This window comes from Onychomys torridus, chromosome 7, assembly GCF_903995425.1.
Source record: "Onychomys torridus chromosome 7, mOncTor1.1, whole genome shotgun sequence".
Classification (NCBI taxonomy): Eukaryota; Metazoa; Chordata; class Mammalia; order Rodentia; family Cricetidae; genus Onychomys; species Onychomys torridus.
The window spans coordinates 58,755,740-58,778,494 of record NC_050449.1 but is presented as its reverse complement, the minus strand read 5'-3'; the positions used below and the strand labels follow the sequence as shown (position 1 = coordinate 58,778,494).

General features: G+C 48.6%; 1 protein-coding gene across 1 annotated transcript; it reads right to left on the bottom strand.

Moving 5' to 3' along the window:
- Positions 1-2,522: 2,522 nt before the first annotated feature.
- LOC118587497 (cartilage intermediate layer protein) lies at positions 2,523-17,767 on the bottom strand. Its single transcript, XM_036193511.1, has 8 exons — positions 17,631-17,767; positions 15,192-15,281; positions 14,424-14,693; positions 11,392-11,571; positions 10,283-10,597; positions 9,430-9,538; positions 8,415-8,572; positions 2,523-5,273 (listed from the first exon to the last, which is right to left on the bottom strand). Exons 1-8 carry the CDS (start codon positions 17,689-17,691, stop codon positions 2,902-2,904), a joined length of 3,555 nt encoding a protein of 1,184 aa, XP_036049404.1. The 5' UTR covers positions 17,692-17,767; the 3' UTR covers positions 2,523-2,901.
- Positions 17,768-22,755: the final 4,988 nt, after the last annotated feature.

Here is a 22,755-nt window from a genome sequence, read left to right as displayed (position 1 = left end):
TTATATCTTTTCAAGCTCCACAGACTCTGTTCTTGTCTTGACAATTAGTGACTTTGCTCTAGCACCCCAGATGCTTGAGATCGCCAAACTTCCTATTCATGAGCAGAGCAGCGGGCCTGGCCCCACTGTGTGGCTTCCTGTCTGTTTTTTCCTACTGCTACGACACATCTATTCTGGTAAAATTCACCCTCAGTATTGAGTGATCAGCCAGCATAGCACTGGCTGAGAATAAAAAACTGAGGGCTTTTTTGAAGTGAACATTTGGTCCAGAAAATAAACAGACGCCACAGTGGAGAACAAGCCATGAGTCAGTGGCTGTCCTGTGCTTGCTTGTTTGTTTTGTTGTGCTGGGGAAGGAACCTAGGACTGTGTGCATGCCAGAGACAGTTCTAATTGATTACAAACTGCACTCCAAGGAGCTAGGCAGATTCAGATCTGAGAAGGCAAATCCAACACAGTATAGTGGTGGCCAAAGGTGCTCAGACTGACCAGGGAAGTTTTGTTTTTTGGTTTTTTTTGTTTGTTTGTTTGTTTTTTTTTTTTGTCCTGATAATAAATAATGCCTTCCAACCCTCCATGACCTGTTTTCCTGACAGTTTTGAAGTAGTTTCAATTCCATCCCAGTTCAGCTTCTCACCCCCTGACAAATTGTTTGGATCTAATTTTTCAAGCAGGCGCTTATGTAGCCCAGGATAGCCTTACTTTGAAGCTTAGGCTGGTCTTGAGCTCCTGGTTCAGCAGCCTCCACCTCCCAAATGCTGGAATACAATTTAAGCTGTGTGCTCCCGAGCCCATTCCCCTCTCCCCTGCTGACTGTTGATGCTCCAGGAATGCTCTGGCACCACCCACTGACCTTGATTTACTATTTTAAACTGTTTAAACCCAAAACCAAATCCTGTAGACCAGTTGTTTCACTCTAGGGAGAGGTGTTACCCACATCGGAGGCCTGCAGTCTAGAAAAGCAGGGTGTCTGTAGAAGAACTTGAAAACAGAGACAGAGAAAGCCCGTCCTTTGGAGCAAGGTCAGCCAGCCCAGCTGAAGGAGACAACAGACTTGGGAGAAGCCAAAGGACCACTTGGCCAGAAAGCCAGATCCGAGGCCAGCTATTGTATAACCTCCTTCATGCAGAAAAAAAAGACAAAAATTGGGACATATTTTCAAGCCTTGCTTAGGAGCCCAGAACAGGCCCACAACTCCAGGAATCTCTGCTTTTCTCTGAAAATGGAAAATATGAGCTAAGAGACAAATGTGACTGCTGAGGGTGCCCAGCCTATAACTTAGGGACGCTGGGCCTTGCACCTTGGCCCTGCTTTCCAGCACCCCTGTGCTCTGAGCATCTGGCGTAATTTAAAGGCTGAAGGACAGCATGGAGCCTCAAAGCCAAAGCACAGACTGTGCATTTGTGGGTCTCTGCCCTGGCTCTGCAGGGCTTCTAGCAAGAACAAAAGCAACTATAAAGAGGCACACACACAGGCACAGGACTGGGGATGCCATTCAGTTTGTAGAGGACTTGCCTGGCATGCATAAAGTCATGGGTTTGACCCCCAGCACTGCATAAAACTAGGTGCAGCCAGGCAGTGGTGGCACATGCCTGTAATCCCAGCACTTGGGAGGCAGAGCCAGGCAGATCTCTGTGAGTTCGAGGCCAGCCTGGTCTACAAAGCAAGTTCCAGGAAAGGCGCAAAACTACACAGAGAAACCCTGTCTCAAAAAAACAAAAAACAAAAACAAAAACAAAAAAACTAGGTGCAGTGATGTATGTCCCTAATCCCAGTACTTGGGGGATAAAGGCAGAAATACCAGGAGTTCAAGGTCATCCTAAGCCTTATAGTAAATTTGAGGCCAGAAGTCACTACAAGAAACCCTGTGTCAAAAGAGAAATATACACAATTAACAATCTGATGTAACTGTGGGGACTAAGAGATATTCTTCCCAGAGTTGGAGAAACTGTGATTACCCTCAATATCTTTGGAGGCTGGAGAGATTGCTCAGCACTTAGGAGTGCTTATCACCCTCGCAGAGGATCCTGGTTCTGCTCTCAGAACCCATATCAGATGGCTTAAAACCACCTCTAACTCCAGTTTCAGGGAATCTGATGCCCTCTGGACTTCTTGGGCACCTACACACACAGGTACACACACATACACATAAATTCAAAAGAAATCTTCAATCACCTACGGTTACATGTACACCAGAGTTCCCAATTTGCCGAAGAAATAAATGTTAAAGGACTGGAAAGATGGCTCAGTGGTTAAGAGTACTGGCTGCTCTTCCAGAGGACCCTGGTTCAATTCCCAGCACCCACATGACAGCACACACCTGTCTGTAATTCCAGTTCCAGGGCTTCTGACACCCTCTCACAGACATACATGCAGGCAAAACACCAATGAACATAAAAACAAATTATATATTAAATAAATAAACTTTAAAAAGAAATGTTAATTGCATTTCAAGTAAAAATATTATCGTTTATTTCCTTATTTGACCACCATTTATATATACGAACTTTGACAAAGGCTTTGCTTACATTTTGTGGGACATGGCCAAGAGATATGCTTTAGACTGTTCATTTGTTTCATTTGTATTAAATTATCATTAGTATAGAGAGGCCGGTAAAACCATACAAAAGAAGTGTGTTTGCAGTCACAGCAAAATGAAGAGCCAAAGTTGCAGAAATTTACCAATTCCTTTTGTTTCTTTTTTTAAAAAGGGATCTTTATTTTGTCATCCTGGGGGCCATGCGCCAACCAGTACCATAAAATAGAGACAATAAGCAAAAGTACAGAGAATCAAGATGCACCAAAACAGACGCGTTTAAATTAACAAGTGACAATCTGCGACAGTCTCACAACAGCTGTCTCCTGAGGTGGACAGGGGGCACTATGAGAACCCACAATTACTTAGTTGCTCAGAGGTTGTTGAGCAACCCCAGAAAACCTCAGGGGGACCACTCCTTCCCGCCGGCGCAGTCCACCCCTGCTTGCCCGCTGTTGCCTCATGGAGGAAGATGCTCTTCCTTGGACAGTGCCTGCAGCTGGGGACCTGGCTGGTGTGCTTTGGAGGTACTGGAAGGCACTCTGGCGGCCTACCTGCCTCTCTGCACAGTTAAAGGTCAGGGCAACTCCCACATTGCTCTTCATGATTCTGGAGGAGCCGTCAGAAGTGCCATCAAAACACCGGCCGAGTGCAATCTCCTTAGCTGTACGAGGGTCCTGGTCAGTGACCGTGTAGATACCGTAATTATGGCCCAGGGGGTCCAGGGGTGCCAGCATGGTATACTCACTGGTGTCATTGTTGACTGCTAGTGGAAGGTGGTTGACCAGGTACTCATGCAGCATAGAGTTCACACTGGATCGATGGCAGCTGCCCTGGGGGATGACCTTCACTAATGTGCGGTCCACGCGATCTTGGTCATAGAGCATTCCACTGCACTTGAACTCCAGGCAGGCGGACGAGACATTAGGTTGGTCTCTGTCCCGAGTACTCTTCACATCTCGGATCCCATAGAGCTTCCCCACGGTCTGCCGGTGGGTGCCCCCCATGTTGCGGGACCGTACATTCACCTCCAGGGGCCCCACAATCTTTACCTTGATGTAGCAGGCCCTGAACTCCATTGGCTTGGGCCACCAGGCCAGGTAGTCTTCAGTCCAGCTCATGGGGTCGTCTTCATTGAAAGGAACTGTGTTGTAGTCATAGCGATCCCCTTCAATCTGATAGAACCGGAAGTGGGCCGCACTGGGCGGTGCCTCTTCACACGCCCGAAGGTTCTCAAAGGCGTAGATGGGTCCATTGCTCTCTTCAGCTGAGTTAGGTCTCGGCTTGGCCATACTGATTTGGAAAGCCGTTTTTTTAACCCGTGGGTCCTCATGGTCTGTCCGACGGTATTTAAGTTTGTTGAGGTAGGGCTGAGGGACACCAATTGCATTTGGGTTGAATTTAGGAGAAGACTCTACTGCCTCTAGTTCTTCTCCAGAAAGGCTTGCCAAGACATAGATGGAGTAAGCGTCAGGGGATTGGTCATCACAGAAGGCAGGCAGGCAGGCCCCATTGGGGCCTGTGATGACACTGTCAAATCGGCCCCAGGCCCTGGGGTTAGATGAGAAGCCAGTTCTGGGCTCCAGATTGATCACTGAGACTACAACCCCTTGGATTTGCTCACTGGGCAGGAACCTCTCACTCCTGTAAGTTCTCACCTTGATGAAGCACCTTCGGCTTTCAGGGACGTCCAGGTTAAAGAGCCTTCTCTCTCGGATCTCCATGTTGCCCACTAGGAAGGTTCTATCTTCCCTCTTGTTCCTCCTCTGGCTTTCAAATCTGAAATCACCTTCCTCTTCCCACAGTCCTGTGTCTGGGTTGAGCGACCAGAGTTTCATGGCTGGCACATGCTCTGGCATCTTGACCTGGGTCGAGTCAAGGTGGACCTTCACCTTGCCAGCATTCAGTGACTCCGAAGTGGCCTCGTCTCTGAAGTCCACTGAGAACATACCGTATGTTCGAAGGGGAAAGGTGTCTCCTTCATCATTGATGAAGTTCAGGTCACTCTGGGCAGCTGTGGCCGTGGAAATATTCCGAGGGTCCAGGAAGGTCACACTGGCCTTCACCTTTCCTGTGAAGGGCTCCCCATTCTGCCTATAGAAACTTTGGGATGGGATCTCCAGTTCAGCCACAGGGTCTTCACCAGCCACCTCTCCCAGGGGGATAATGTTGGTTTCCATGGCTTCCAATGTGATGGGCTCTTTCTGCCGAAGCATCTTGATCTCATGGAACACTGCACTCCCCTTTCTGTTGAAGGGCAGCACTTTGGTAGTATTGACAAACTTCTGCAGCCTGTCAACAAATGTGAGCACCAGCCTCTCCGTATCCTGGGGGATGTGGAGGGTGAACGTGCCCTTGTAGCCAGTCATGCTCACACGGTTATTCCCCATGTACACATGGCCAAAGCGCATGGGCTCCCCGTTGTCAGCAGCACTGACCCGGCCCCTCACGATGCTCCGTGTCTCTGCACATCGCTGGCAGCTGCACTCCATGGCCACCTTGGTGGGTAGTGTGTACCCACTGCACTGGATCTCCCTCTCTTCTGTTCTGGAGATGCCACAACAGTTCTCCACAGCATCCCGGCACCGGATCCCATTGTCTTGCTGCCCTGCACAGGTCTTGATCGGGCAGCGGCCTACATCGTAGTAGAAGGAGTTGGTGGCATTCTGGAAGCAGTCGTGGGGCAGCCGGATAAGGTAGCTCTCAGGGGTGGGGTTGCAAGGATTCTCATCATGTGCTAAAGAAGAAATGGTATGGATGTTAAAGTGTAAATTCATGTCTTTTTGTTTTGTTTTGTTTTGTTTTTAAAGAGAGAGTTTCTCTGTTTAGTCCTTGCTGTCCTGGAACTCACTTTGTAGAGCAGGCTAGCCTCAAACTCAGAGATCTGCCTGCCTCTGTCTCCCAAGTGCTGGGATTAAAGGCGTGTGCCACCATCGCCCAGCTGTGAATTCATGTCTTACACAGAGTACTTCAACTCAATGTATTCTCTCTCTCTCTCCTCACCTCCCTCTCTCATCTCTCTGGATTTTGTTTTTGTTTTGTTGAGACAGGGTCTCACATAGCCCAGGTTGGCCTCAAGCTTGTGCTGTAGCCTAGGATGATCTTAAATTCATGATCCTTCTGCCTTTACCACCCAAGTGCTGGGATCGCTAAGCATGTGCCTCCAAGCCAGCGTGTGTGTGTGTGTGTGTGTGTGTGTGTGTGTGTGTGTGTGTGTGTGTGTGTGGTGCTGCTGCTGCTGGGAACTGAACCCAGTGCCTGCTTATGCTAGACAATTGCTCTACCACTGTGTCGCAGCCCTTCCTTTCTACAGTTTTCAAAGGACTTATATATCTGCAACCGTGACTCTCACAGAACTTTCTTGGGGATATGAGACAGCTATTACCAACCCTGTTAAGACATGCACGGGGAAACAGTCGTTACTGAGGTCAGTAGAAAAGCAGTTCTCAATGGAGGGATCTTTAAAACTGGAGGCGTTGCTGGCATATAAGAAAAAGGAGCTATTTGTGACCCATGTCCCACAATGACTGGCACTTCCTGCATCCTCGGTGATTTTCACGCATCCCAGGAAAAATTCACGTAGGCAAAAACCCTGTTTTTGTTGTTTTTATTTTGTGTACATGAGTGTTTTGCCTGTGTGCATCTGTGCCTACAGAGGCCAGAAGACGGCATTGGATCCCCTGGAACTGGGGTTACAGATGGTTTTAAGATACCATGTAGGAATAGAACCTGGGACCTCTGGAAGAGTAGCCAGTGCTTTTAACCACTTGAGCCATCTCTGTAGCTCCAGAAACCCTGTTTTACCTGGGCATGGTGACACACACACTTTTTTTTTTTTTTTTTTTTGCCAGAGCTGAGGACTGAACCCAGGGCCTTGCACTTGCTAGGCAAGCGCTCTACCACAGAGCTAAATCCCCAACCCCAGACACACACTTATAATCCTAGCACTTGGGAGGTAGAGGCAGAAGGATCATAAACTCAAGGTCATTCTTGGCTATATAATGGGTTTGAGGCCAGCCCAGGCTATATAAAACCTTGTCTCAAAACAAACAAACAAACAAAACAAAACAAAACCAAGACCTGTTTAAAGTAATGGGAGCCTGGTATTTTCCTCATGGCCTCTACCGTACACTGAAGTTCTCAAGACTTCAACTACCACATGAATCAATCTAAGACTCTTTGCTTAGCTTGGAACAATGCCCAGAATTGTTTCTCAATTGAAAAATAAATGAAGCCGGGCAGAGGTGGCGCAGGCCTTTAATCCCAGCACTTGGGAGGCAGAGCCAGGCAGATCTCTGTGAGTTCGAGGCCAGCCTGGGCTACCAAGTGAGTTCCAGGAAAGGCGCAAAGCTACACAGAGAAACCCTGTCTCAAAAATACAAAAAAAAAAAAAAAAAAAAAAAATGATGTCTTTATAATAGTAATATTCAAAGACTAAACCACTGGGATGCCACCTCTGTACCCATCAACCCTTATAGGTCACATCCATGGTCACTCTTGAGTAAGCACTCATGTCAGCTCTCTCTATCTTCCTAGTTATTGTGCCAAAGCTTTTAGCTATTGACACAATTCTATTGCCATTGACACCATTTTCTCTTTAGTTCCCCTTTATGTTGAACTTAAAGCAGTGTACATACATATTTGGAAAGAGTATGTAGTCATTATCTGTCAACTGAACTTCCGAATGGTAAAGTATCATGAAAGGATCACTGTGGCAACAGGGTATGCTGCTGTGATGGCTGGCACACTCCTCGACTCCTCCACTAAAGGCCCTTTGCCTTGTCTGTTCTGAGGTCTGTTGCTCAATTTTCTTGGAGTCTGTGAAATATTCCATAATTCTTCCAATGAATTTTCATTTCCTCTGCTTTGTTTTATTCTGTTTATTCCTAAGATACCCTCTCCCCTCACTGTCCAAGACAGGTTTGATAGGCCTTTGGCTTGAAGTCCTTGCTCCTCCAGTTTTCTTCTAGAAGCCAGCTTTAATCAGATCACCCTTTCGTATAACACATGCTCAGTCCCCTGCTTCTGTAGCCCCACAATCCATACCTCCCCACACTTCTACCTCCACACACTGTGCCTGAGGCTTCTCTAAGATCAGGACTTGCCAACCTTCACTGCAAAGCAGAGTGAAGTGAGGAGCTTTGAAGCCATGCATGTCCAGGCCACATCTCAGACAAAAATCAGACTCCTGGGGGTCAATGCAGAATATCAGTTTGGGGGTTTTTATTTTTGGAGGAAGGCTGGATTTTTGAGATAAAGTCTCATATAGTCAAGACTAGCCTTGAACCCACCATGTAAAAGAAGATGACCTTGAATTCCTGATCCTCCCTCTACCTCCCAAATGCTGAGGTTACAAGTATGTGCTACCATGCCTTAGCTACCTGGAAGGTATCTATTTCTTGTCTATTATTCGGGCCTGGGCTCCTATTTTAGCTACATTTTTCTAAATTTCAGGAGCAAATTGACAGGATCTCATGTAGCCAAAGCTATCTCAAGCTGATTATGTAGCTGCTGCTGATCCTGACCTTCTGACCCCCTACTTTCATCTGGGTTTTTGCAGTGCTGTGGACTTAACCAAGGACTTCATTCATGCTAGACAATTACTGTACCAACTGAGCAACATCCCCAGGCCCTACATGTTTTTGTCTTGATTGAATTTTATTTACATTTCTACACACACACACACACACACACACACACACACACCCCTCAAATGATCGTGCTGCGACAGCAAGACCATCTCTTCATTATATCCCAGAGGGCCCGGTACTGTGTACATCATAGAAAACCCCAAGCTTTTCCTGCCCAGTGACGCTGACTGGAGTGCTCAGCCAGCCCTGTTGTAGACCCAGGACCCCTGAGACCCACACAGGCTTACCTATGACTGTCAGCTGGGCAACCTTGGACTTCACAGCTCCAGCGTCACTCTGCGCCTTACAGAAGTACTCCCCTGCCTGGTCCTGCTGCAGGTTCCTCAGCACCAGCTTGCTCTCGTGCTTGTAGAGGGAGGGATCCAGCAATGTGTTGTTGTGGTACCTATAAGGATGCAGAGGTAGAGCCCCAGTGGGCCACAAGAGGAAAGGTAAACCTGAAGACATGCCAGGAAGCAGGGGACTGGGGATGGTCCACTTTCACTTGGCTTGCCCAACAGCGCCTGATTGGCTGGGAGTTGGGAAACTGCTTCTAAGCCCCAGCCCTACCTCTTAATTGATGGGGGATCTTTAGACAAATCCTCTCACCTCTCTGAATTACAGCTTCCTGCTCTGTAAAACAAGAGCACTGATCTCCAGCTGACCTCCAAGAACTGTTGGCATTCTAAACAAGCTAGTGGCTCTAAGTGCTTGTTGGAGGGTAAAGAACTCACCCCTGGCACTGGGGATTCTGACTTGCTGGGGGAAGCAGAACTGAAGCATCTTGCTGATTGGCATAAGAACATGCATGTTAGGACCCTAACTAAGGCCAAGAGACATTTCGGAGACAGGCATGGTGGTGCATGCTTTAATCCTAGCACTCAGGAGGCAGAGGTAGGTGAATCTGTGAAATTGAGGCCAGCTTGATGTACAGATCGAGTTCCAGGAGAACCAGGGCTACATAGAGAAATCCTATCTCAGAGGGAGAGAGAGAGAGAGAGAGAGAGAGAGAGAGAGAGAGAGAGAGAGAATGAGAGAGATTTTGGGAGAGTGAGCTGAGCTTTGAGGTGTAAGAGGATTGGCTGGTCATCTGGGCAACAACCCTGCAGACCCCCAATTTGTAAACGCCATTATTCAGGCTCTGCACCAGTAGCCCACATGTGCCTTTATTCTGTGAGCCATTGCTATGGTTTGGTCTGGACACAAGGCCAGCAAGCCCCGATTTCTGAGAGGACTGGGGAGGGCGGCTGGCAGAATACACACCAGAAGTACTTGTCTGGACGGGGTTTCCCTGTGGCCTTGCAGCACAAGGCCACACTCTGCCCGGCCCGCCGTGCTTTCGTCTCCGGGTTCATCACAATGTATGGAGTCTCTGGGGGAGAAGATGAGAAACGGTCTCTGGGTTTCTTACTTTGTGACAGGCTCTAGAGAGCCCTGCTCCCTCAGGGTCTTCGGTGGTATTGAAATTGTATGGCTTTATCCTACCCCCTGCCCATCTCTGGTGTCCCCCTAATACCCAAAGGAACTGACCACCAGTGGATTCCCCTCCTCCACCCTTTCCATCTGGGACCTGTTCCCATAAACTTCTCTGGTAGCATCTGGATGGGACAGTGAAGAATGCTGGGACCTGGTACCAGCCACACTCTAAGTGCTACAAAGGATAGAACTAAGTGGCTCACTGTGCACTATTCATGATCTTCTGCCCTCAGCAGAACAGGGTTGTTGTTGTTGTTTTAACTATTCTACCCATTTCTGAACTTCCCAAGCTCCTCTAGGGCCTATAAACCTTTGTGGTAATTGACTATTTTAGACAAGGTAGTCAGGGAATCCTCATGCCTCGGGGTGCGGGACCTGCCAATATCTAGTAGAAGAACACTCTACACTGAGTACACACAGCAAGCGCAAAAGCCCCAAGGCAGAAGGGATGCATCTATATTTGAGAAGCAGACAAAGAAGCCATTGTGGCTATAACAGATTGATTCTGAATAGTAGGGAAAAAAAATTAGGGAAAGCCAGAGGATATAGAGCTTGTGGGTCATAGCAAAGATTTTACACTGTGTGAGCTGGGGAAGGAGCTTTCAACTTTAAACCTTCCTACCACAGGGCACTTAATCACCTGCCCTCACAAACTCTGCATTGATGGTGGCTGACTTCAGGCTAGTCTTGGGCATCGTGAGCACAATTGGAGCAAACTTGGTCTTGGTGATTTTCAGGATGCTCTTGCCATCAGGACATAAGCCGGGAACTCGGAACCTCCCACTACTGTCTGTCTGGGTCAGCATCTTTGGTGCCTTGGCCAGCAGGTAGACAGTGGCCCCTGGAGCTGGGGCACCTCCAGGGAGGGAGATGGCCCCATGAAGCATGAAGTCCTGGCACATGCAGGCATCACAGTCAGCATTTGCCTGGCCCATGGGGCAGGTCAGGTCACAGGCTGTGGGACAAGGAGCCATGTCAGCAGGGCTTTATGGATTCTGACCCATCTTCCCGCCTATCCCAGCCTGGATGCTCACACACCCTTCCTTTCCTCCTTGGGTCTTTCTTAACCCCTCCTTACTGCCTGTACAACTAATTCCTATTCACCCTTCAGATTTAGCCCAGGAAACTTCCTCTCTAAATACAACTTCCTGATTTCTTTTCTTTCCTTTGTTTCTTTCTTTCTTTCTTCTTTTTGTTTTGTGTATGTGTGTGTATAGGGTTCAAGACAGGTTTTTTCTGTGTGTGTAATCCTGGCTGTCCTTGTAGATCAGGTTGGTTTTGAACTCAAAGATCCATCTGCCTCTGCCTCCCAAGTACTAGGATTAAAGGTGTGCACCACCACTGTCCAGCTGATTTCTTTTCTTTTATTTATTTGGTTTTTTGAGGCAGGGTTTCTCTGTAGCTTTGGAGCCTGTCCTGGACTAGTACCAGGCTGGCCTCGAACTCACAGAGATCCACCTGCCTCTGCCTCCTGCCGAGTGCTGGGATTACAGGCGTGCACCACCACCACCACCACCACCCCCCCCCACCCCCCCGCCCAGCCCCAGCTGATTTCTTAAGCTGTGATCATTGACAATGCCCTGTGTTTCTAGCTGTCTCGTATGTCTCTCATCAGAGCAAATGACCTGCTCAGTTAGGGATGGATGAGTGAAGGAATGACTCAGTCTTTCACTGACCCTCTAGCCCATCCTTCAGGCTATTTTAGCCTCACCTGTCACAGAAGCCCAGTGCACAGAGGGAGACAGGTACCTGTGCAGGCCTGGCTCACACAGAGCTGGCCTTCCTCGGTGGCCTCACTGCACAGTGACACTGTCTGTGCCAAGCACGTGCGGGTACGGGTCTGGACCCCGGTGTGACCACAGGCAGCTGAGCACTTGCTCCAGGGAGACCAAGGACTCCAGATGTGCTCTGTATCTCGTCGCAAGGACCCTAGAAGATGAGAGCAGCAGAAGTCACTTTCTCCCCCAGAGGACTGGGTCAGGAGTCTGACCCCACGTGTGTTTCTTCTCTGGTGTGGGAGCACAAGGGCCCTATTGACATCAGAAGCCTCGCTGATATTTCTATTTATTTCAATGAATAAAAAATAAATTTTGAGACAGTCTCATGTAACCGAGACTGGCCTCCAATGTCTGATCCTCCTGCCTCTACCTTCTGAGTGCTGTAATTATAAGGAAGCAGGCTACCAGTTGTTGCTAGAGATGAAACCTATTGCTTTGTGGATACTAAGCCAGCACTTGACCAACTGAGCTACACCCCAGACCTACAATGTTTTGTTTTGTTTTGTTTTGTTTTTTAACAAGGGAAGTCAAAAGTCTTGAGGAAGTAGTGTTTTTAACTTGCAGAGAGGCAACATATGGTGAAAGGTTTTTTTGTTTTGTTTTATTTTATTTTTGGCTCAGCACTTAGGACCTATGTTGCTGGTGGTCCATCATCCTCCACTAATGTGAAAACAGCCACATTGCTCGCTGAAGACAGGCACCCTGGGAATTCAGGGCCTGTTGTTCACAGTGACCTGAATAGCCAGACTCCTGCCTACCTCCTCACCTCTCTCCTACAGCCTGTGCATAAAAAGGAGGCTCAACCCTTACTGGAGAGACCAGCTGGGTTCCCAACAGCATAAAACTATCATAGGCTCCTGGGTCTGCAACATCAATCTGTACTGACAGGTAGAGCCCCAGGGGCAGGGTGCCTGTCCAGAGTACAGGCCTGCAGCAGGCCTTAATATCTGCACTGTCCAGTGTGTGGACAGAATGGAATATAAAGAACATGGATTCTGCAAACATGGACGTGGTTCAAGTCCCTGTGCAGCACTTAGCTGTGTAGCTAGCAGACTAACGACTTCTCTAAGCCTCCTGTGGCCTGTTGAGATAGCAATGTCTCAAGGTCAATTGCCAAGGTTGAATAATGAGGGTAGCCAGCATCTTGCACACAGAAATTATAGCAGCAGTTGACATTTAGCGAAACTGGGCTCAACTGCTTCGTTAATTGTCTCACGTGAGCTTCATCAAAACCCCCACAAATGGGGGACAGCACTTGGAAACCTGAGTCAGATGATTATAGGGACTAGTTTGAGCTACATAGTAAGTTTGAGGCCAGTCTAAACTATGCAGTAAGACTTTATACAAAACTAAAAAAAATTTTTTTAATTTAAATCCTTAAGATACACTGTTATTCCACATGTGAGAGGCCAATAACTATAATCCCCAAACAGGAGGATCATGTTTAAAGCCAGCTAGGTAATTTATCAAGATTCTCTCAAAACAAAAATACAGGGGGTTGGGGATTTAGCTCAGTGGTAGAGCGCTTGCCTAGCAAGCGCAAGGTCCTGGGTCCTGGGTTTGATCCTCAGCTCCACAAAAAACAAACAAACAAAAAACAGAATTTTTTTTTTCAAGACAGGGTTTCTCTGTGTAGCTTTGCGCCTTTCCTGGAACTCACTCTGTAGACCAGGCTGGTGTCAAACTCACAAAGATCCACCTGCCTCTGCCTCCCGAGTGCTGGGATTACAGGCATGCACCACCGCCTGGCCAGAAAAAAATTTTTTAAGAGAACTAAGAATGTAGTTCTGTGAAAGAGCATTTGCCTAGTATATGAGGGGCCCTATGTCGAATCCCTAACACTGAGAAACATGGAGAACGTAAGACTAAGGAGCCTCAAAAAGCTTGTCTAAAATATACAGTTGCAGCTGGGCATAGAGGAACATGGCTGTCATCTCAACATTCTGGAGAGAGGCAGGAGGGTCAGGAGTTCAAGGATAGCCTGGACTTCATAATGATTCCCAGGCAAGCTAGGGCTAGACCCTACTCCCCTCACCCCCCCCCAAAAAAAAGGGGGGGAGGAGGAGAGAAGAGGACTGGGGATGCAGCTCATAGAATGCTTGCCTGATATACATAAAGCTGTGTGTTAGAGAACCAACACATGCCTAGAGTCCCAGCACTTGGGAGCTGGCACCATCAGGAGGATCTGAAGTTCAGGGTCATCCAAGGCTACATAGGAAGTTCCAGGCCAGCCTGAGCTATATGAATACAGTTGCTCTAGGCTTGTTTTCCTATATTTATAATCTCAGTTACTTGGAATAGAGGCCAGAGAATCACATGTTGTAAGACCTGCCTGGGCAACTTAGTGAAACCCATCTCATTATTTAAGAAATAAACATAGATAAAAGGGCAGAAGGCAGCCAGACACTGATGGTGCATACCTTTAATCCCAGCACTTGGGAGGCAGAGGCAGGTGGATCTCTGTGAGTTCAAGGCCAACCTGGGCTACAGAGTGAGTTCCAGGAAAAGCACAAAGCTACACAGAGAAACCCTGTCTCAAAAAACCTAAATAAATAAATAAATAGGGCAGAAGCAGGGTTAGAGATTTAGCTCAGTGGTAGAGCACTTGCCTAGCAAGCTCAAAGCCTAGGTTCAGTCCTCAGCTCTGAAAAAAAAGGGGGGGGGGCAGAAAGCTGGAGATGTAGCTCAGTAGTAGAGGGCTTGCCTAACATAATGTCCTGGGCTCAATCCCCACTACCACAAAAGTAAATAATGAATAAATAAACAACACAGTTGTACACAGTAAGCTAGAGTCAAACCCCAGAAGTTAGACAAGTGCCATCTTCTCCTCTGAGTCACTGGAATGCAACACAACAGGTTGGCTGGAGCAGTTCTGGGGCTCATCACATTAATGAGACTCAGTGGCTGTTAAGAGACTGGGAGCCTATGCAGGTTTGTGCTATTTGGATCCCGGCCTCTCCTGGGCCAAGGCCGGAGGCAAGAGCTGGGGCCATTCAGACTCACCTGGTGGGCAGAGGAAGCGCACTGTATAATTGGAGCAGTTCTGGCCTGGTCTCTGTTCCCTGTTGAGGCACCAGAAGCCCTCACGGGGACTGCCGTGGACCACCTGGCCAGTGCTGCCCGCAGGCATCCAGTCAGTGGTCCGGGCCTCTAGCCGCAGCGGACGGGCACACACACGCTCCCCATAGTAGAAGCGAATAGCATCCAATCGCTCGAAGTCCCCCTGTCCCCCTGGGTGGTCGATGTTAAACCAAGTTGTCCACTCACCAGGACCTGAGAGACAGAGCTGGGTTGAGGAGGAACCATCCCAGCTCTTCAATCCTTTCTCTGCCTCACAATGTGGAGCCCTCCATCCCAGCTCTCATCAGCCTGGAGGACCAGGCTAGGGACTGGCTGTCTAATGTCTTTTTCTTACTCTACCCCTTTCTAACACTGTACATGGGGCTTGGACCACAGCATTCTCTGGCACAAAAATCTCTTAGCAAGTCAGTGAGGGTGTCAGTGAGACTCTGCTATTTCTCCACCTTCATCTACCCCTTCCATCCCCACCAGCTCTAGCATGTGAGCACCCCGTTTCTAGAATACATCAGGCAGCTTCCTAACTCTGAGCTTTCTTATACTGCACTCCTCTGCCTGGCGAGAACAGCCAAGTGTCTTGTTAAAGCATAGTTTCCATGAAATCCTAACATCCTCCCCAGGCTTCAGAGACCGACCTAAGCAAGCTCAGTAAAGACTCCCTCCCAACTCTTCCCTGCTCTGATGGAGACTCACTCTCCGGGGAGTCAGCAGGCTTGGCAAAGGTGTTAGAGATCCTCTTTGCAGGCTGGACTCTTCTCACTGACTGGGTAAGCATCTGTCTCCCTGCAGGACAGAAGAAGAAGAGAAGCCAGGGCTCACAGGGTTTGAAGATGCAGAGAGCTGGAGAGGTGGATTCAGTATGAACCCTGAGCATGGGTCCAAATCCCCACTCGGCCACTCACTGCTGTGAACCTCCCCAAGCGCTTCATTTCTCAGCCTGTTTCCCATAAAACACACTGAGCTGGCATGGAGAGCATGCTCGACAAATGATAATTCCCTTTTCTGTCTTGTTCTAGAAATGGATGAGCAGCTAGACTTGGTGGTACATGCATGTAATCCCAGCACCTGGGAAGTAGAGGCAACAGTGTCGGAGGTTCAAGGACAGCCTGGCTACATAGTAAGTTCCTAGCCAACCTGAGCTACATGCTACATGAGACTCTGTCTCAAAAAAAAAAAAAAAAAAAAAAAAAAAAAGGAGAGTGAGACCAAGCCCAGCGGTGCATGCTTTTAATCTCAGCACTTGGCTAGACTGGTCAACCAGGCTACATAACTCTGTTTCCAAAAAAAAAGAAAGAAAGAAAAGGAAGAAGGGGGTGTCCTCAGGAGTAGAAGGGGGACAAGAGAGGGCAGTGGGAATTTTATCAAGCTATATCACACCTATGTGAAAATGATATAATGAAACCCATTATTATGTATAACTAGTATATGATAATTTAAAAAATATTAAGGCCAGGGAGATGGCTTGAGAGGTAAAGGCACTTGCTACCAAGCCTGATACCCTGAGTTTAATCCCAGGGAAGGAGAGAACAGACTCCCCAAGTTATTCTCTAACACCCCCCCCACATACACACAGGAATAATAAGTCCATACATAGATAAAAATTTTAAATGGAGCTGATGGATACGTCAGGTAGCTAGTAGGTTGAGGCTCCTGTTAGGGAGTTTAGACCTGTCCCCGGGAAGATGGAGCCTTGTTTTCCTTTCTTATACAGTGGTGACACTGATTTCCCTTCATAAGGTGCTGCTGGCCTGAGGGTCCCATGAAATGAGACACCAGTGTCTCTGGAGAGGGCCGCAGACTGCCGCTGCTTTCTAACTACCCTTGGGCAGGCTGTTGAAGCTGCCTGACCCAGTCCTCATAAACATAGGACAGTAAGAGTTCATTCACAAAACCTTCAGAACAATGCCATATACTGAATAAATGTTAGCCAGCAATTCTAGCTCAATGCCTGGCACAAGGTGGGTGGGGCTGTCCCTTTCTCTTGATGGGCTGACACTGAAATCCACCATCCCATAAAGGACTCCATGAACCTACTGGGCTAGTGATCTTCCCTGTTCCGACCACAGCCTGCTGAGCAGAGGGCCCTCAGGACAGGGGCCACCTTCTCTAGCCCTTCTCTACATAAAGCTGGGTTGAGTGCTCCAGAAGCAGAAGAAAGCAAAGCAGAGGCCTGCAAAAGCCTTGAAAGGCAATTAACTCCCAGGCAAGGAGCCAAGTCAGAATTCTCTGTGCTGCCTAATTGGGGTGATGGGAGCCCTTTTAATCAACCTAATCTGATTTCCCCTCAGATGGCTGAATGTTAATCATCTTTACAAACAGCAGCTGCCAAGGTGGGAAGGGCGAGGCAGGAGGCGGGCACACACTGCGCTGGCACTGTGGAGGAGCTGCCTTTGTTCCTGCGTCTGTCCGGGGTCACAAGCCTGCGGGGCATGCAGCTTTAAAAGGGTTGTGAGCAGTCTTTGCATTAGCAGTGTGATTAGAAATGGGAAGAGGCGAGGGACGTGGGGGAGGGAGAGCTCTCTGCAATGTGTAGACATCTCAGCCCCCCCCCCCCCGGGAGCAGAGGACAAGCAAACCAGGACAATTTCTGGTGTGTCCATCCAACTTGACTTCAGGGTATAAAGGAAATTGAGTTGTTAGGGCCAGAAGAATTTTCATGCAACTGAAAACAGACCAACCCCAAACCTGCTTCTGAGAACTCTGTGGGTCCCCTGTGACTCCCTTTTGCTTTGGCTGCCAGGAAGCTCAGAGCTAAATTTGGTGCACAGGGGCAGAAACTTTCCTATCTTTTTTCCTTCCTCCCCATGTGTGACTACTCATCCCGGCCATTTGATTCTATTCTGTGAATTTTTTTATTTTTTTATTTTTTTTATTTTTTTTATTTTTATTTTATTTTATTTTTTTTGCCGGAGCTGAGGACCGAACCCAGGGCCTTGCGTTTGCTAGGCAAGTGCTTTACCACTGAGCTAAATCCCCAACCCCTGTTCTATGAATTTTAATAAGGGCGGTCTCAGATCTATCAAACATCCTCAAATCTTCAGGCCAGGCAGATGCATAACTGGGTCCCAGAACAGAAACGACTTCTCTGTGGCAAGTAGAAGCTACGGGAGCAAGCTGAGACTTAGTGCGTACCGAGCACAGAGGTGAACTCCAGGACTAGGAAAGAGAGTACCCAGGTCTTGGTTGCTGCCATCTTTCCCTCAAGGCCACGGAGGAATGTCACAGAGAGGTGATACTGCTTCACAAAGTTGGGACTGTGGTTCCCCAGGGATGTTTCATAGAGCCAGTGATCTGCAAAGAAGCAAAGGGTATCATATTCCACACTTCTGGATCACTATTTTTTTTAAAGGTTTATTTATTTATTATGTATACAGAAGAGGGTGCCAGGTCTCATTACAGATGGTTGTGAGCTGCCATGTGGGTGCTGGGAATTGAACTTGGGACCTCTGGAAGAGCAGTCGGTGCTCTTAACCTCTGAGCCATCTCTCCAGCACCTGGATCACTTTTTTTTTTTTTTTTTTTTTGAGACATGGTCTCATGTAGCCCAGGCTGGCCTCAAATTCAATGTGTACACAAGGATGATCTTGAACTTCTGATTCTCCAGTTTCCATCTTCTGAGTGCTGGGATACAGTCTGACTTTATGTGGTGCTAGGGATGGACCCCAGGGCTTCCTTCAAGCTAGGCAAGCACTCTACCAACTGAACTACATCCCAAGCCCGAGTCACATCTCTTATGGCTCCAGTAGAAATAGCTCTTGACCTCTCCAGGGTGAAGGGTAGATAGAATGGAGTCTTACTGAAGTGACAGCTGCTAGAACAGCCAAACCGAGCTGTTTGGGAGATGTGGAAATGTGCCAGGTTCCATGGCAGGCAGGCCACAAGGGAGGATAGAGATAAAGAAGTTCCTTGACAGTAAGAAGGGCCTGGCTTACTTCCAGGGGCTGCTAGGTAGCTTACTGATCACTTTCAAGACCCAGGCTTTTGTTTTGCTACCCTTTGATGGGGTTCATAGTTTTGTACAGGTGGCTACATATTAAGGACATGCAGTCCTGGCCCCGGCCACAGTGGGCCCTCTTAGGGTAGACAGGCAGGCTGAAAGTCACCCATGCCTCAGCCACACCACCTCCAAGAACACATTCCCAGATGTGCACGGGCCACAGCTGGAACCCATTCTGGCCTGTTTGTTTTCGACCTTGCTAGGAGCACCAAAGCCAGGAGCCAACTAAAGGGAACTGGATGGGGTGCTTAGTGAGAACCCAGGGCTCCCAATAACTGGAAACATAGAGTCGAGGCTGCAGGGCTGGGGAGAGGAAAACATGCCCAGACATAATGTTAAAGGATGATGGAGTGGGCATGAGTGGCCCACGATCCTCTGAGCTGGTATTTTTTTCTCCCAGAGTTAGGGACAACCCAGAATCTGATCTAAAAACCCTCCAGTTGCGTATGATGACTTATACCTACAATCTCAGTACTTGGGAGACTGAGACAGGTAGGTGGCTCTGAGCAGGAGGCCAGCCTGGGCTATTATAGTGAGTTCCAGGATGGCTTTAGCTACAGAGAAAGACATTTAAAAAAAAAAAAAAAATTACCTTCAATTACCAAGTCCGGTGCGGAAGAACAGGAAGGAAATGTCTCCTTTCTGGAAGAAAAAGATCCTTTGAGTTTTTGGATGTCTCAGGAGATGAACAAATCCACAGTGCAGACTGTCTAGCCATGAAACCGCTGTACCAGGTTGGTTCAGGCTACTCCAAGCTTCCGGACTCTGAGCAGGCCTGCAAAACCAGAGACAGCTCCAAGGCTGTCAGAGAGGCCAGGGTGGCCTGAGGCACCTTGTGGAAAAGCCATTTCCCATCTGGCAGCCAGCAGAGAGGCTCTCTACAATCCCACCATTTCCTCCCAGTAGGCCTGACACTCAGGCTCCTCAACCAATGCTCCCTGGAGCTCCTGGACAGTGTACAGTGGCCGGCCACAGGAGGAAAAGGTACAGAGACCATGGTAGGGCCATTGGGGGGACTGTGACTTCAGGTGGGCAGGCCTGAGGCATGACTTTGGATAATAAGGGACAAAAGAGAAGTGTCAAGCAGAAAAAGGCGTCTTTTGTGGGAGATGAGGTGGTCAGAAAACAAAACAATGAGATGTCTAAGGATGAGGGTAGGAGCAGAGCCAGGCAATGAGATGCAGGGATGGGACAAGAGGGTTGGAACTCACCGTATCCTGAACAAGGCTCTTAGCTTGGGGTCCAAGTCTTCTTCACCTCTCCAGCAGTCCAGGCGCGGGCCTTATATAGCACAGCTGGTGGCTCAGCCCGTGGCAGCCAGCCACGGGAAGAAGCAGGGAAACCAGATCTGAGCATGAGGCTCCCTCCCTTCCCCACATCCCCAGCAGCTCACAGGGGCAAGAATTTAACATCAAGATCCTTGGGGATGTGGGGGGGGGGCGGGGTGGGGAAGGATGCCATAGTGCAGTGATGGCCCAAGTGGGCCACAGCCTAGGCACCACAGTCTATGTCAGAGAGACAGAGGTCAGGAGGAAGGCTGGCCATTGGACCCAGTCCTGGGAAAGGGCCAAGGGGAATTCTCCATCTGGGCAGCATTTCATAGCTTGGGATGGTGCGTGCTGGCCTAAGCTTGGTCTGCTGATCCCCCACATTCCCCAGCTGGCCAGCCCATGCACAACAAGATCTTAGCACATACTCCGAACTCTCTTTGGCACACAGGTCACCTCAGCCTCCATGGATGGGTGTGTCTGGTCTGAGCTGGGCAATGACTCAGCTTCTCTGGCCTTTGAAGGAGCACTCGGGGACCCTCAGAAGGGATGAGGGACAAAGATCCTGGGGTACAGGATATCACCTAAGAACAGTTCATCCTTACCCCTCCCCATCTTCATTTGTGTACCTCCGTGCACCCTCCGAGACCAGAGAGATTCAGCATTTGAAGTGCTTTGACCTGCCAGGGGTGTGTGTGTGTGTGTGTGTGTGTGTGTGTGTGTGTGTGTGTGTCTGCCTGTATGCATGTCTACCAGCAAGCCTGACCCACAGGTGACTAAGCAGCTGCCTGTACCTTAGGACGTCCCTCCATCTCCCTCTTCCAGCTCCAGTCTTAGGCCATGGCTATCTAACTTTAGCATCATAAGAAACAGCTAGAGCCGGGCAGCGGCGGTGCACACCTGTAATCCCAGCACTCGGGAGGCAGAGGCAGGTGGGTCTCTGTGAGTTCGAGGCCAGCCTGGTTTATAAAGCGAGTTCCAGGAAAGGTGCAAAGCTACACAGCGAAACCCTGTCTCAAAAAAACTGAAAAGAAAAAAAAAAAAGAAACAGCTAGAAGGGAATGGGGGTGTGGTTCCATTGGTAGAGCACTTGCCTAACCTGAACAAAGCCCTGAGTTCCATCTGGATAAACCAGGTGTGGTGGTACATACCTGTAATCACAGAACCTGGGAGATGGAGGCAAGGCAATCAGGAATACAAGATGGTCCTCAGCTATACAAAGAGTTTGAAGTTAGCCTGGGCTACATGAGACACCCTCCAAAAAAAAAAAAAAAAATTCAGAAAGCTAGTAAAATCTGGGCTTCTGGGAACTGGAGGCTGGAGAAATGACTTGAAGCTTAAGCACACTCACTGCTCTTCCAGAAGACTGATATTCAGTTTCCAGCATCCAAATCAGACAGTTCACAACCACCTGGAACTCCAGTTCCAGGTGCATATCCAATACCCTCTGGCTTCCATGAACACCAGGCATGCACATATACTCATGCAGGCACACACACACACATACACAAACAAACAAACAAATAAATCCAGGTTTCTTGGCCCCACACACAGCCTTTGTAGAACATGAGACTTGAGTTTGCAATAGAGCCGGTGGTCCTCAGACCACATTTTGAGGATAACTGGTTGAAAAGATAAGACCACAGCTGGAAGCAGAAGATGAAGAGGGAGTCTCCTGAGTGCTGCTGCCTCAGGTCACAGCCTCATCCAACTGGCCTGGGCTTCCTGTCCCATGCCAACACTTGGAGGTGGAGGCTGGTACCTACAGCCGTCCACAACAAGGTCACTCCACAAAGCCTGTCTGAGCTCTTCTTCATGGCAGATGTCTAGCTTGGCTGGGCAGTGGGAAGCCACAAGAAGGATGTGTCACATTTCTCATTGCTGAGCCAGGATAAGAACGACAAGAGAGAACGGGTTTATTTTGGCTCACAGCATAAGGATGCACAGTCCACCATGGCTGAAAAGTCGCAGCAGCAGGAACTTGAGGTGGCTGGTCACATGACAACCACAGGAAGCAGAGAGAGGTGGATGCTACAGCTTAGCCCACTTCTTTATTTAGTCCAGGATCCCTGCCATGGAACAGTACCACCCACCCACATTTAGTGCAGGTCTTTAGTTAACTCACTCCTAAAACTTCATCAGACACATGACCAGAGGCTTGTCTCCTAAGTGATGTCAGAACCTGTAAGGTTTACAATCAATATTATACGTCACAGACACGTCTCTGCACTCAGAGGAAAGAGCATCTCATGGACCAGCTCCCACAGTGCAGCAGTGTGGATCCTCTTGTCAGCCTGTGTGGGCACGCATGCTCAAGCCTGATTGTATCTCTGCTTTTCTCCGTGTGTAAGCAGAGGATCAGAAACTTAGTTTCTTATGGGGACACGGCCTGAAAGGAGGGACAGAGGAAGGATGCTGAGCAGCAATGTGGCTCTGGAATTGACACAGGACACGGGTCTGTTTGGCTTTTTCTTATGGAGCCTGTTTTCCGCTTTTTTTTTTTTTTTTTTAAAGCTGAGGATCGAACCCAGGGCCTTGTGCTTGCTTAGCAAGCACTCTACCACAGAGCTAAATCCCCAACCAGGCCTTAGCCAACAGGCTCTGTAGCTATAGCTGGCCCCAGCCTGACCCAGCTCATCATAGCCAATCCATGAAGTGGCTTCAGCTGAGGCTTGGTGGTTTTCTTTTGATTGCTCTTGTTTTGTTTTGAGAAAGGGTTTCATTGTAACCTCAGACTGGCCTCAAACTGGCTATGTAGCCCAGGATGACCTTGAATTCCTGATCCTCCTACCTCACCTCCAGAGTGCTGCAGTTACAAGAGTGTGCCAGGCTGTTGTGTGCTTCCCAAGCCTTCAACCAACTGAGCCACATCCTCAGTCCTCAGCTCAGGCTTTGACAGCAGATGTATGTATGAAAGGAATGAAGCCCAGGTGAACAGGTCTGAGGGATAGACAGACAGGTAGAGAGAGCCTGAGCTACAATCACTAAAATA